Genomic DNA, 15863 nt, shown 5'->3' on the forward strand with positions numbered 1-15863 from the left:
AACACGGAGACACGGAGACACACAGACACACAGACACGGAGACACGGAGACACACAGACATGCAGACACGCAGACACGGAGACACGGAGACACACGGAGACACGGAGACACGGATACACGGAGACACGTGAGGACACGAAGACACGGAGACACGTGGGGACACGGAGACACACAGACATGCAGACACGCAGACACGGAGACACGGAGACACACGGAGACACGGAGACACGGATACACGGAAACACGTGAGGACACGGAGACACGGAGACACGTGGGGACACGGAGACACACAGACACACAGACACGGAGACACGGAGACACGGGGACACGGGGACACGGGGACACGGAGACACGGAGACACGTGGGGACACGGAGACACGGAGACACGTGGGGACACGGAGACACACAGACACACAGACACGGAGACACGGGGACACGGGGACACGGGGACACGGAGACACGGAGACACGGAGACACACAGACACGGAGACACGGGGACACGTGGTGACACACAGATACGTGGACACGGAGACACGCAGAAACACGGAGACACACGGAGACACACGGAGAGACGGAGACACACGGAGACACGGGTGAGCTAGTGAGTGAGTGAGTGAGTGTGTGGGTGAGTGAGTAGGTGAATGAGTGAGTGCATGGGTGAGTGTGTAGGTGAGTGAGTGGGTGAGCTAGTGAGTGGGTGAATGAGTGAGTGTATGGGTGAGTGAGTAGGTGAATGAGTGAGTGTATGGGTGAGTGTGTAGGTGAGTGAGTGGGTGAGCTAGTGAGTGGGTGAATGAGTGAGTGTATGGGTGAGTGAGTAGGTGAATGAGTGAGTGTATGGGTGAGTGTGTAGGTGAGTGAGTGGGTGAGCTAGTGAGTGGGTGAATGAGTGAGTGTATGGATGAGTGAGTAGGTAAATGAGTGAGTGTATGGGTGAGTGAGTAGGTGAATGAGTGAGTGTATGGGTGAGTGAGTGGGTGAATGAGTGAGTGTATGGGTAAGTGTGTAGGTGAGTGAGTGTGTAGGTGAGTGAGTGGGTGAGCTAGTGAGTGGGTGCATGAGTGAGTGTATGGGTGAGTGAGTAGGTGAATGAGTGAGTGTATGGGTGAGTGAATAGGTGAATGAGTGAGTGTATGGGTGAGTGAGTAGGTGAATGAGTGAGTGTATGGGTGAGTCTGTAGGTGAGTGAGTGTATGGGTGAGTGCGTAGGTGAGTAAGTGGGTGAGCTAGTGAGTGGGTGCATGAGTGAGTGTATGGGTGAGTGTGTAGGTGAGTGAGTGGGTGAGCTAGTGAATGGGTGCATGAGTGAGTGTATGGGTGAGTGAGTAGGTGAATGAGTGAGTGTATGGGTGAGTGAATAGGTGAATGAGTGAGTGTATGGGTGAGTGAGTAGGTGAATGAGTGAGTGTATGGGTGAGTCTGTAGGTGAGTGAGTGTATGGGTGAGTGCGTAGGTGAGTAAGTGGGTGAGCTAGTGAGTGGGTGCATGAGTGAGTGTATGGGTGAGTGTGTAGGTGAGTGAGTGGGTGAGCTAGTGAGTGGGTGAATGAGTGAGTGTATGGGTGAGCTAGTGAATGAGTGCATGGGTGAGCGTGTGGGTGAGCGAGTGGGTGAGCGTATGAGCGTGTGGGTGAGCGTGTGGGTGAGCGTGTGGGTGAGCATGCGGGTGAGCGTGTGGGTGAGCGTGCGGGTGAGCGTGTGGGTGAGCGAGTGGGTGAGCGCACGTGGTACTGGCTCAGCGCGTGGTGCAGCCGCCCCAGCGCCGTGTCGCGATCTTCGCCCCACGCCACGACCTTGGCGATCATGGGGTCGTAGTGCGACGTCACCTCGTCCCCTACACACACAGACACACACAGACACACACAGACACACACACACAGACACACACACAGACACACACAGACACAGACTCACACAGAGACACACACAGAGACACACACAGAGACACACAGAGACACACAGAGACCCATAGACTCACACAGTGTGTGGGTGAGTGGGTGAGTGAGTGAGCGAGCTAGTGAGTGCACACGTGTCCCCGCGTGTCTCTCTCCCTGTCTCACGCCCGTGTCTCCCCGTGTCTCTTTGTCTCCCCGCGTGTCTCTCACCCTGTCTCCCCGCGTGTCCCCGTGTGTCCCCGTGTCTCCCCGCGTGTCTCTCACCCTGTCTCCCCGTGTCTCTCTGTCTCCCCGCGTGTCTCTCACCCTGTCTCCCCACGTGTCCCCGTGTGTCCCCGTGTCTCCCCGCGTGTCTCTCACCCTGTCTCCCCGTGTCTCCCCGCGTGTCTCTCACCCTGTCTCCCCGTGTCTCCCCGCGTGTCTATCACCCTGTCTCCCCGTGTCTCTCTGTCTCCACCGCGTGTCTCTCATCCTGTCTCACGCCCGTGTCCCCACGTGTCCCCACGTGTCTCCCCGTGTCTCCCCGTGTGTCCCCGTGTCTCCCCGCGTGTCTCTCACCCTGTCTCACGCCCGTGTCCCCGTGTGTCCCCGTGTCTCCCCGCGTGTCTCTCACCCTGTCTCACGCCCGTGTCCCCGTGTGTCCCCGTGTCTCCCCGCGTGTCTCTCACCCTGTCTCACGCCCGTGTCCCCGTGTGTCCCCGTGTCTCCCCGCGTGTCTCTCACCCTGTCTCACGCCCGTGTCCCCGTGTGTCCCCGTGTCTCCCCGCGTGTCTCTCACCCTGTCTCACGCCCGTGTCCCCGTGTGTCCCCGTGTCTCCCCGCGTGTCTCTCACCCTGTCTCACGCCCGTGTCCCCGTGTGTCCCCGTGTCTCCCCGCGTGTCTCTCACCCTGTCTCACGCCCGTGTCCCCGTGTGTCCCCGTGTCTCCCCGCGTGTCTCTCACCCTGTCTCACGCCCGTGTCCCCGTGTGTCCCCGTGTCTCCCCGCGTGTCTCTCACCCTGTCTCACGCCCGTGTCCCCGTGTGTCCCCGTGTCTCCCCGCGTGTCTCTCACCCTGTCTCACGCCCGTGTCCACGCGTGTCCCCGTGTCTCCCCGCGTGTCTCTCACCCTGTCTCACGCCCGTGTCCCCGTGTGTCCCCGTGTCTCCCCGCGTGTCTCTTACCCTGTCTCACGCCCGTGTCCCCGTGTGTCCCCGTGTCTCCCCGCGTGTCTCTCACCCTGTCTCACGCCCGTGTCCCCGTGTGTCCCCGTGTCTCCCCGCGTGTCTCTCACCCTGTCTCACGCCCGTGTCCCCGTGTGTCCCCGTGTGTCCCCGCGTGTCTCTCACCCTGTCTCACGCCCGTGTCCCCGTGTCTCCCCGCGTGTCTCTCACCCTGTCTCACGCCCGTGTCCCCGTGTGTCTCTCTGTCTCCCCGCGTGTCTCTCACCCTGTCTCACGCCCGTGTCCCCGTGTGTCCCCGTGTCTCCCCGCGTGTCTCTCACCCTGTCTCACGCCCGTGTCCCCGTGTGTCCCCGTGTCTCCCCGCGTGTCTCTCACCCTGTCTCACGCCCGTGTCCACGCGTGTCCCCGTGTCTCCCCGCGTGTCTCTCACCCTGTCTCACGCCCGTGTCCCCGTGTGTCCCCGTGTCTCCCCGCGTGTCTCTTACCCTGTCTCACGCCCGTGTCCCCGTGTGTCCCCGTGTCTCCCCGCGTGTCTCTCACCCTGTCTCACGCCCGTGTCCCCGTGTGTCCCCGTGTCTCCCCGCGTGTCTCTCACCCTGTCTCACGCCCGTGTCCCCGTGTGTCCCCGTGTGTCCCCGCGTGTCTCTCACCCTGTCTCACGCCCGTGTCCCCGTGTCTCCCCGCGTGTCTCTCACCCTGTCTCACGCCCGTGTCCCCGTGTGTCTCTCTGTCTCCCCGCGTGTCTCTCACCCTGTCTCACGCCCGTGTCCCCGTGTGTCCCCGTGTCTCCCCGCGTGTCTCTCACCCTGTCTCACGCCCGTGTCCCCGTGTGTCCCCGTGTCTCCCCGCGTGTCTCTCACCCTGTCTCACGCCCGTGTCCCCGTGTGTCCCCGTGTCTCCCCGCGTGTCTCTCACCCTGTCTCACGCCCGTGTCCCCGTGTGTCCCCGTGTCTCCCCGCGTGTCTCTCACCCTGTCTCACGCCCGTGTCCCCGTGTGTCCCCGTGTGTCTCTCACCCTGTCTCACGCCCGTGTCCACGCGGACGTGGCCTCCGGGTGCGGGCGCCGGGGACAGGAAGTGGAGCCGCCCCGACACGGGCAGGAACCCGCGGGAGGGATCCTCGGCGTAGACACGGCCCTCCACGGCGTGGCCACGCACACGCAGCTCCGCCTGGCTCAGCGGGAGACGCTCACCACCTGCTATCTGGAGACACAGAGAGACACAGAGACACAGAGACACAGTGAGACACAGAGACACAGAGACACAGAGACACACAGAGACAGTGAGACACAGAGACACAGAGACACACAGAGACAGTGAGACACAGAGAGACAGAGAGACACAGAGACACAGAGACACAGTGAGACACAGAGACACAGAGACACAGAGACACACAGAGACAGTGAGACACAGAGACACAGAGACACACAGAGACAGTGAGACACAGAGAGACAGAGAGACACAGAGACACAGAGACACAGTGAGACACAGAGACACAGAGACACAGAGACACACAGAGACAGTGAGACACAGAGACACAGAGACACACAGAGACAGTGAGACACAGAGAGACAGAGAGACACAGAGACACACAGAGACAGTGAGACACAGAGACACAGAGACACACAGAGACAGTGAGACACAGAGAGACAGAGAGACACAGAGACACAGAGAGACAGTGAGGCACAGAGACACAGTGAGACACAGAGACACAGTGAGACAGTGAGACACAGAGACACAGAGACACACAGAGACAGTGAGACACAGAGAGACAGAGAGACACAGAGACACAGAGAGACAGTGAGGCACAGAGAGACGCGGCCTCCACGGCGTGTCCAAGCACACGCAGCTCCGCCTGGCTGAGTGGGAGACACTCGCCACCTGCTACCTGGAGACAGGGGGAGACAGTGAGACACAGAGACACAGTGAGACGCGGGGAGACGCGGAGAGACATGGGGAGACGCGGGGAGACGCGGGGAGACGTGGGGAGACACGGGGAGACACGGGGAGAGAGTGAGACACGTGGAGACGCGGGGAGACGCGGAGAGACACGGTGAGACACGGGGAGACACGGAGAGACACGAGGAGACACGGAGAGACAGGGAGAGACACGGAGACACGCGGGGAGACACGGGGAGACACGGAGAGACACGGGGAGAGAGTGAGACACTGAGAGATACGGGGAGACGCGGGGAGACGCGGGGAGACACGGGGAGACACGGTGCAACTTGCAGCAATATAAAATGAAAGTGTTGACCTCGCGACCCCACGACCCCTCGACCCGCGACACCGTGACCCCGCGACCCCTCACCCGCAGCTGCCACTCGACGAGGTCGGTGCCGGTGACGAGCTCCGTGACGGGGTGCTCCACCTGGAGCCGCGTGTTCATCTCCATGAAGAAGAAACGCTGAGCAGCGTCCATCACAAACTCCACCGTGCCTGGGAAGCATGTGCGAGGCGTGTGTGAGGCGTGTGTGAGGTGAGTGTGAGGTGTGTGTGAGGTGTGTGTGAGGTGTGTGTGAGGTGAGTGTGAGGTGTGTGTGAGGTGAGTGTGAGGTGTGTGTGAGGTGTGTGTGAGGTGTGTGTGAGGTGAGTGTGAGGTGTGTGTGAGGTGAGTGTGAGGTGAGTGTGAGGTGAGTGTGAGGTGTGTGTGAGGTGTGTGTGAGGTGTGTGTGAGGTGAGTGTGAGGTGTGTGTGAGGTGAGTGTGAGGTGTGTGTGAGGTGAGTGTGAGGTGTGTGTGAGGTGTGTGTGAGGTGAGTGTGAGGTGTGTGTGAGGTGTGTGTGAGGTGAGTGTGAGGTGTGTGTGAGGTGTGTGTGAGGTGAGTGTGAGGTGAGTGTGAGGTGTGTGTGAGGTGAGTGTGAGGTGTGTGTGAGGTGTGTGTGAGGTGAGTGTGAGGTGTGTGTGAGGTGAGTGTGAGGTGTGTGTGAGGTGAGTGTGAGGTGAGTGTGAGGTGAGTGTGAGGTGAGTGTGAGGTGTGTGTGAGGTGTGTGTGAGGTGAGTGTGAGGTGTGTGTGAGGTGTGTGTGGGGTGTGTGTGAGGTGTGTGTGAGGTGAGTGTGAGGTGTGTGGTGTGAGGTGAGTGTGAGGTGTGTGTGAGGTGAGTGTGAGGTGAGTGTGAGGTGAGTGTGAGGTGAGTGTGAGGTGTGTGTGAGGTGTGTGTGAGGTGAGTGTGAGGTGAGTGTGAGGTGTGTGTGAGGTGTGTGTGAGGTGTGTGTGAGGTGAGTGTGAGGTGAGTGTGAGGTGAGTGTGAGGTGTGTGTGAGGTGTGTGTGAGGTGTGTGTGAGGTGTGTGTGAGGTGTGTGTGAGGTGTGTGTGAGGAGTGTGTGAGGTGAGTGTGAGGTGTGTGTGAGGTGAGTGTGAGGTGTGTGTGAGGTGAGTGTGAGGTGTGTGTGAGGTGTGTGTGAGGTGAGTGTGAGGTGTGTGTGAGGTGTGTGTGAGGTGTGTGTGAGGTGTGTGTGAGGTGTGTGTGAGGTGTGTGTGAGGTGAGTGTGAGGTGTGTGTGAGGTGTGTGTGAGGTGAGTGTGAGGTGTGTGTGAGGTGTGTGTGAGGTGTGTGTGAGGTGTGTGTGAGGAGTGTGTGAGGTGAGTGTGAGGTGTGTGTGAGGTGAGTGTGAGGTGAGTGTGAGGTGTGTGTGAGGTGTGTGTGAGGTGAGTGTGAGGTGTGTGTGAGGTGTGTGTGAGGTGAGTGTGAGGTGTGTGTGAGGTGTGTGTGAGGAGTGTGTAAGGTGAGTGTGAGGTGAGTGTGAGGTGAGTGTGAGGTGAGTGTGAGGTGAGTGTGAGGTGTGTGTGAGGTGAGTGTGAGGTGAGTGTGAGGTGAGTGTGAGGAGTGTGAGGTGTGTGTGAGGTGAGTGTGAGGTGAGTGTGAGGTGAGTGTGAGGTGAGTGTGAGGAGTGTGTGAGGTGTGTGTGAGGAGTGTGTGAGGTGTGTGTGAGGTGTGTGTGAGGTGTGTGTGAGGTGAGTGTGAGGTGAGTGTGAGGTGAGTGTGAGGTGAGTGTGAGGTGAGTGTGAGGTGAGTGTGAGGTGTGTGTGAGGTGAGTGTGAGGTGTGTGTGAGGTGTGTGTGAGGTGTGTGTGAGGTGAGTGTGAGGTGTGTGTGAGGTGAGTGTGAGGTGTGTGTGAGGTGTGTGTGAGGTGAGTGTGAGGTGTGTGTGAGGTGAGTGTGAGTTGAGTGTGAGGTGAGTGTGAGGTGAGTGTGAGGTGAGTGTGAGGTGAGTCTGAGGTGAGTGTGAGGTGTGTGTGAGGTGAGTGTGAGGTGAGTGTGAGGTGAGTGTGAGGTGAGTGTGAGGTGTGTGTGGGGTGTGTGTGAGGTGAGTGTGAGGTGTGTGTGAGGTGAGTGTGAGGTGTGTGTGAGGTGAGTGTGAGGTGAGTGTGAGGTGAGTGTGAGGTGAGTGTGAGGTGAGTGTGAGGTGAGTGTGAGGTGTGTGTGTGTGTGAGGTGTGTGTGAGGTGAGTGTGAGGTGAGTGTGAGGTGTGTGTGTGTGAGGTGTGTGTGAGGTGTGTGTGAGGTGAGTGTGAGGTGTGTGTGAGGTGTGTGTGAGGTGAGTGTGAGGTGTGTGTGAGGTGAGTGTGAGGTGAGTGTGAGGTGAGTGTGAGGTGAGTGTGAGGTGAGTGTGAGGTGAGTGTGAGGTGTGTGTGAGGTGTGTGTGAGGGTGAGTGTGAGGTGTGTGTGAGGTGAGTGTGAGGTGTGTGTGAGGTGAGTGTGAGGTGAGTGTGAGGTGAGTTGTGAGGTGAGTGTGAGGTGAGTGTGAGGTGAGTGACAGGTGAGTGTGAGGTGAGTGTGAGGTGTGTGTGAGGTGAGTGTGAGGTGAGTGTGAGGTGTGTGTGAGGTGAGTGTGAGGTGTGTGTGAGGTGAGTGTGAGGTGAGTGTGAGGTGAGTGTGAGGTGAGTGTGAGGTGAGTGTGAGGTGAGTGTGAGGTGAGTGTGAGGTGAGTGTGAGGTGTGTGTGAGGTGAGTGTGAGGTGTGTGTGAGGTGAGTGTGAGGTGAGTGTGAGGTGAGTGTGAGGTGAGTGTGAGGTGTGTGTGAGGTGAGTGTGAGGTGAGTGTGAGGTGAGTGTGAGGTGAGTGTGAGGGTGTGTGGGTGTGTGTGAGGTGAGTGTGAGGTGTGTGTGAGGTGAGTGTGAGGTGTGTGTGAGGTGAGTGTGAGGTGAGTGTGAGGTGAGTGTGAGGTGAGTGTGAGGTGAGTGTGAGGTGTGTGTGAGGTGTGTGTGTGTGTGAGGTGTGTGTGAGGTGAGTGTGAGGTGAGTGTGAGGTGTGTGTGTGTGTGAGGTGTGTGTGAGGTGTGTGTGAGGTGAGTGTGAGGTGTGTGTGGGGTGTGTGTGAGGTGAGTGTGAGGTGAGTGTGAGGTGAGTGTGAGGTGAGTGTGAGGTGTGTGTGAGGTGTGTGTGTGTGTGAGGTGTGTGTGAGGTGAGTGTGAGGTGAGTGTGAGGTGTGTGTGTGTGTGAGGTGTGTGTGAGGTGTGTGTGAGGTGAGTGTGAGGTGTGTGTGGGGTGTGTGTGAGGTGAGTGTGAGGTGAGTGTGAGGTGAGTGTGAGGTGAGTGTGAGGTGTGTGTGAGGTGTGTGTGTGTGTGAGGTGTGTGTGAGGTGTGTGTGAGGTGAGTGTGAGGTGTGTGTGTGTGTGAGGTGTGTGTGAGGTGTGTGTGAGGTGAGTGTGAGGTGTGTGTGAGGTGAGTGTGAGGTGAGTGTGAGGTGAGTGTGAGGTGAGTGTGAGGTGAGTGTGAGGTGTGTGTGAGGTGTGTGTGTGTGTGAGGTGTGTGTGAGGTGTGTGTGAGGTGAGTGTGAGGTGTGTGTGTGTGTGAGGTGTGTGTGAGGTGTGTGTGGGGTGTGTGTGAGGTGAGTGTGAGGTGAGTGTGAGGTGAGTGTGAGGTGAGTGTGAGGTGTGTGTGAGGTGTGTGTGAGGCGTGTGTGAGGTGTGTGTGAGGTGTGTGTGAGGTGAGTGTGAGGTGAGTGTGAGGTGAGTGTGAGGCGTGTGTGAGGTGAGTGTGAGGTGAGTGTGAGGTGAGTGTGAGGTGAGTGTGAGGTGTGTGAGGTGAGTGTGAGGTGAGTGTGAGGTGAGTGTGAGGTGAGTGTGAGGTGAGTGTGAGGTGAGTGTGAGGTGTGTGTGAGGTGAGTGTGAGGTGAGTGTGAGGTGAGTGTGAGGTGTGTGTGAGGCGAGTGTGAGGTGAGTGTGAGGTGTGTGTGAGGTGTGTGTGAGGTGAGTGTGAGGTGAGTGTGAGGTGAGTGTGAGGTGAGTGTGAGGTGAGTGTGAGGTGAGTGTGAGGTGAGTGTGAGGTGAGTGTGAGGTGTGTGTGAGGTGAGTGTGAGGTGAGTGTGAGGTGAGTGTGAGGTGTGTGTGAGGTGTGTGTGAGGTGAGTGTGAGGTGAGTGTGAGGTGAGTGTGAGGTGAGTGTGAGGTGAGTGTGAGGTGAGTGTGAGGTGAGTGTGAGGTGTGTGTGAGGTGTGTGTGAGGTGAGTGTGAGGTGAGTGTGAGGTGAGTGTGAGGTGAGTGTGAGGTGTGTGTGGGTGTGTGTGAGGTGAGTGTGAGGTGTGTGTGAGGTGAGTGTGAGGTGAGTGTGAGGTGAGTGTGAGGTGAGTGTGAGGTGAGTGTGAGGTGTGTGTGGGGTGTGTGTGAGGTGAGTGTGAGGTGTGTGTGAGGTGAGTGTGAGGTGTGTGTGAGGTGAGTGTGAGGTGAGTGTGAGGTGAGTGTGAGGTGTGTGTGAGGTGTGTGTGTGTGTGAGGTGTGTGTGAGGTGAGTGTGAGGTGAGTGTGAGGTGTGTGTGAGGTGAGTGTGAGGTGAGTGTGAGGTGAGTGTGAGGTGTGTGTGAGGTGTGTGTGAGGTGAGTGTGAGGTGAGTGTGAGGTGAGTGTGAGGTGAGGTGAGTGTGAGGTGAGTGTGAGGTGTGTGTGAGGTGTGTGTGTGTGTGAGGTGTGTGTGAGGTGTGTGTGAGGTGAGTGTGAGGTGTGTGTGAGGTGTGTGTGAGGTGTGTGTGAGGTGAGTGTGAGGTGAGTGTGAGGTGTGTGTGAGGTGTGTGTGTGTGTGAGGTGAGTGTGAGGTGAGTGTGAGGTGAGTGTGAGGTGAGTGTGAGGTGAGTGTGAGGCGTGTGCTCACCGGCCCCCACGTAGTTCACCGCCTTCGCTGCTCTGACGGCCGCCTCCCCAATCTCCCTGCGAACCTCCTCAGAGAGCCCCGGCTACATCAACAACATCAACAACAACATCAACAACAACATCAACAACATCATCATCAACATCATCAACATCATCAACATCATCAACAACATCAACAACAACATCAACATCAACAACATCATCATCAACATCATCAACATCATCAACAACAACATCATCATCAACAACATCATCAACATTATCAACATCATCAACAACAACATCATCAACATTATCAACATCATCAACAACAACATCATCAACATTATCAACATCATCAACAACATCATCAACATTATCAACATCATCAACAACATCATCAACAACAACATCATCAACATCATCAACATCATCATCAACATCATCAACATCATCAACAATCTTCTTGGTTCTTTCGATAAAGTCACGTAGAAGGAAAATAATAAAATAATAACATAAAACATAATAAAATAATTCTCACGACGTTTCGGCCACAACGCAAGCAGCCGTCCTCAGGTGAAAACCAGGTCTCACATGGGTTGGACTAGGCTCTAAGGAAAGCTGTCTCGGGTGTGGACCAATCAACTTCAAGGACAGTACATACATTATCAGAGTTATGTTTTTTGTTTGCATTATGGCTGCAGGTATTGTGGTCTATGCAAACATGACTCCTTGTAAAAAAGGTGTCAGTTTTGTTGCCAGATAGAAGGGTAAAAAACAATTATCAACATCATCATCATCAGCAACGTGACAATGTTGATGGTGAAGATGTTGATGGTGATGATGGTGGCGATGATGTTGATGGTGGTCATGATGGTGGCGATGATGATGATGGTGATGATGATGATGGTGATGATGATGGTGGCGATGATGTTGTTGTTGTTGATGTTGTTGTTAATGATGGTGATGTTGTTGTTGATGTTGTTGATGGTAAATGTTGTTGTTGTTGATGTTGACGATGTCCCTCACCGCTGGAGCCTCCTCGATGACCTTCTGGTGCCTCCGCTGGAGGCTGCAGTCTCTCTCAAACAGGTAGACGGCGTTGCCGTGGTGATCCGCAAACACCTGTACCTCCACGTGCCTGACACAACACCACGTCACACACCACGTCACTCACCACGTCACTCACCACGTCACTCACCACGTCACTCACCTGCTCACCACGTCACTCACCACGTCACTCACCACGTCACTCACCACGTCACACTCACCACGTCACACACCACGTCACTCACCACGTCACTCACCACGTCACTCACCACGTCACACTCACCACGTCACACACCACGTCACTCACCACGTCACTCACCACGTCACTCACCACGTCACTCACCACGTCACTCACCACGCCACTCACCACGTCACTCACCACGTCACTCACCACGTCACTCACCACGTCACTCACCACTCACCACGTCACTCACCACGTCACTCACCACGTCACTCACCACGTCACTCACCACGTCACTCACCACGTCACTCACCACGTCACTCACCACGTCACTCCACTCACCACGTCACTCACCACGTCACTCACCACGTCACACTCACCACGTCACACACCACGTCACTCACCACGTCACTCACCACGTCACTCACCACGTCACACTCACCACGTCACACACCACGTCACTCACCACGTCACTCACCACGTCACTCACCACGTCACACACACCACGTCACTCACCACGTCACTCACCACGCCACTCACCACGTCACTCACCACGTCACTCACCACGTCACTCACCACGTCACTCACCACTCACCACGTCACTCACCACGTCACTCACCACGTCACTCACCACGTCACTCACCACGTCACTCACCACGTCACTCACCACGTCACACTCACCACGTCACTCACCACGTCACTCACCATGTCACTCACCACGTCACTCACCACGTCACACTCACCACGTCACACACCACGTCACTCACCACGTCACTCACCACGTCACTCACCACGTCACACACCACGTCACTCACCACGTCACTCACCACGTCACTCACTACGTCACTCACCACGTCACACACACCACGTCACTCACCACGTCACACTCACCACGTCACACTCACCACGTCACACACCACGTGCCTGACACACCACACCACGTCACACCGCGTCACACACCACGTCACACCGCGTCACACCACCACCCCAAACCACCACGTCACTCACCACCCCACACCACCACGTCACACCACCCCACGTCACGTGGTCTCACCGTGGGTTATCGACGTATCTCTCGATGATGACGTCGTCGTTGTTGAACGACTTCATCGCCTCTCGGCGCGCCGCTCCCAGCTGCTCCTCAAACTCCGCGTCGCTACGCACAATCCGCATGCCCTGTGCGACATCATCACCATCAACATCATCAACATCATCATCGCCATCAACATCATCAACATCATCAACATCAACACCGTCAACACCATCAGCGTCGCTACGCACAATCCTCATGCCCTGTGCAACATCAACAACATCAACACCATCAACATCAACAACATCAACACCATCAACATCAACATCATCAACATGAACATCAACATTAATACCAACACCATCAACACCAACATCATCATCAACATCATCAACACCATCATCATCAACACCATCAACACCAACATCATCATCAACACCATCAACACCATCAACGTCGCTACGCACAATCCGCATGCCCTGTGTAACGTCACCATCAACATCATCAACATCATCAACATCATCATCGCCATCAACACCGTCAACACCATCAACACCATCAACACCGTCAACATCATCAACATCATCAACGTCGCTACGCACAATCCTCATGCCCTGTGCAACATCAACAACATCAACACCATCAACATCATCAACATCATCAACATCAACACCATCAACACCATCAACATCATCACCATCAACACCATCAGCGTCGCTACGCACAATCCTCATGCCCTGTGCAACGTCACCATCAATAATACCATCAACACCATCAACATCACCATCAACATCATCAACATCATCAACGCCAACACCGTCAACACCATCAACACCATCACCATCAACACCATCACCATCACCACCATCAACACCATCAACACCATCAACACCATCAACACCATCACCATCAACACCATCACCACCAACACCATCAACACCATCAACACCATCAACACCATCACCATCACCACCATCACCATCACCACCATCACCATCACCACCACCATCACCACCATCACCATCACCACCACCACCATCACCATCAACACCATCACCACCATCACCACCATCACCACTACCACCACCATCACCACCACCACCATCACCACCATCACCACCATCACCACCATCACCATCATCACCATCACCACCATCACCACCATCACCACCATCACCACTACCACCACCATCACCACCACCACCATCACCACCATCACCACCATCACCACCATCACCATCATCACCATCACCAACACCACCATCACCGCCATCAACATCACCACCATCAACACCATCACCACTACCACCACCATCCACCACCATCACCACCATCACCACCATCACCACCATCACCATCATCACCATCACCACCATCACCACCATCACCACCATCACCACTAACACCATCACCACCATCACCACCATCACCACCACCATCACTACCACCATCACCACCCTCACCATCACCACCATCACCATCAACACTACCATCATCACCACCATCACTACCACCATCATCATCACCACCATCACCACTATCACCACCATCACTACCACCATCACCATCACCACCATCACCACTAACACCATCACCACCACCATCACCATCACCACCATCACCACCACCATCACCATCACCACCATCACCACTAACACCATCACCACCATCACCACCATCACTACCACCATCACCACCATCACCACTAACACCATCACCACCACCATCACCACCATCACCATCACCACTAACACCATCACCACCACCACCATCACCACCATCACCATCAACACCATCACCACCACCACCATCACCATCACCACCATCACCACTACCACCATCACCACCATCACCACCATCACCACCATCACCATCACCACTACCACCATCACCACCACCACCATCACCACCATCACCATCAACACCATCAACACCATCACCACCATCACCACCACCATCACCATCACCACCATCACCACTACCACCATCACCACCATCACCACCATCACCATCACCACCATCACCACTACCACCATCACCACCATCACCACCATCACCACCATCACCACCATCATCACCATCACCACCATCACCACTAACACCATCACCACCATCACCACCACCATCACTACCACCATCACCACCATCACCACCATCACCATCACCACCATCACCACTACCACCATCACCACCATCACCACCATCACCACCATCACCACCACCATCACCATCACCACCATCACCACCATCACCACCATCACCTTGCCACCGCCGCCCCTCACGGCCTTGACCATCACCGGGTAGCCGATGAGCTCCGCCTCCTTTCTCAGCCGCCCCTCTGATTGGTCGTCGCCGTGGTAACCCTTGATGATTGGCACCCCGGCCGCCTCCATGATGGCCTTGGATGTGCTGGGAGGGTGAGGGGGTGAGGGGGGTGAGGGGGGGAGGTGGTTAGGGGGGTGAGGGGGGTGAGGGGGGTGAGGAAGGTGAGGGGGGGAGGTGGTTAGGGGGGTGAGGGGGGTGAGGGGGGGGTGAGCGGAGAGTGAGTGGTGAGCACCTCTTGAACCCCATGTCTCGGATGGCGGAGGCGGGTGGTGACTGAGTGAGCGAGTGAGTGAGTGACTGAGTGAGTGGTGAGTGAGCATGGTGAGCGTGGTGAGTGAGTGGTGAGCGTGGTGAGTGAGTGATTGAGTGGTGAGCATGGTGAGTGAGTGGTGGGCGAGTGGTGAACGAGTGGTGAGCGTGGTGAGTGAGTGGTGAGCGTGGTGAGTGAGTGAGCACCTCTTGAACCCCATGTCTCGGATGGCAGAGGCGGGCGGTGAGTGAGTGAGTGGTGAGTGAGCGTGGTGAGTGAGCGTGGTGAGCATGGTGAACGAGTGGTGAGTGAGTGAGTGGTGAGCACCTCTTGAACCCCATGTCTCTGATGGCGGAGGCGGGCAGTGAGTGAGTGAGCGAGTGAGCGAGTGACTGAGTGAGTGGTGAGTGGTGAGTGAGCATGGTGAGCGTGGTGAGTGAGTGGTGAGCGAGCGAGCGAGGTGAGTGAGCACCTCTTGAACCCCATGTCTCGGATGGCGGAGGCGGGCGGTGACTGAGTGAGCGAGTGAGTGGTGAGCGTGGTGAGTGAGTGGTGCATGTGATTGGTGAGTGAGCGAGTGGTGAGCATGGTGAGCGAGTGGTGAGCGAGTGGTGAGCACCTCTTGAACCCCATGTCTCGGATGGCGGAGGCGGTGAGTGAGTGGTGAGCATGGTGAGCGAGTGAGCGAGTGACTGAGTGAGTGAGTGGTGAGCGAGTGGTGAGCGAGCGAGTGGTGAGCACCTCTTGAACCCCATGTCTCGGATGGCGGAGGCGGTGAGTGAGTGGTGAGCATGGTGAGCGAGTGAGCGAGTGACTGAGTGAGTGAGTGGTGAGCGAGTGGTGAGCGAGCGAGTGGTGAGCACCTCTTGAACCCCATGTCTCGGATGGCGGAGGCGGTGAGTGAGTGGTGAGC

At 56.4% G+C, this 15863-nt stretch overlaps 1 protein-coding gene across 3 annotated transcripts in view; it reads right to left on the reverse strand.

The window, feature by feature from the left end:
- The window catches only part of MCCC1 (methylcrotonyl-CoA carboxylase subunit 1), a 36089-nt gene that overhangs the window by 15893 nt on the left and 4333 nt on the right, over positions 1-15863 (reverse strand). Inside the window, exons 1-8 of one of the 3 annotated variants that reach the window (XM_061581834.1) lie at positions 14933-14961; positions 14637-14784; positions 12400-12521; positions 11144-11255; positions 10137-10218; positions 5368-5495; positions 4073-4259; positions 1724-1833 (exon numbers count right to left, since the gene is read on the reverse strand). In XM_061581834.1, the coding sequence (XP_061437818.1) occupies positions 1724-1833; positions 4073-4259; positions 5368-5495; positions 10137-10218; positions 11144-11255; positions 12400-12521; positions 14637-14784; positions 14933-14946 (903 nt within the window). In that variant the 5' untranslated portion in view covers positions 14947-14961. Of the gene's footprint in view, positions 1-1723; positions 1834-4072; positions 4260-5360; positions 5496-10136; positions 10219-11143; positions 11256-12399; positions 12522-14636; positions 14785-14932; positions 14962-15863 lie in introns of those variants that run through there. The other 2 variants (XM_061581832.1, XM_061581833.1) reach the window with 2 other exon arrangements.

Source organism: Lethenteron reissneri, unplaced genomic scaffold (genome assembly GCF_015708825.2).
Source record: "Lethenteron reissneri isolate LAM-NWPU_2019-01 unplaced genomic scaffold, ASM1570882v1 scaffold_1638, whole genome shotgun sequence".
In the NCBI taxonomy this organism is placed as follows: Eukaryota; Metazoa; Chordata; class Hyperoartia; order Petromyzontiformes; family Petromyzontidae; genus Lethenteron; species Lethenteron reissneri.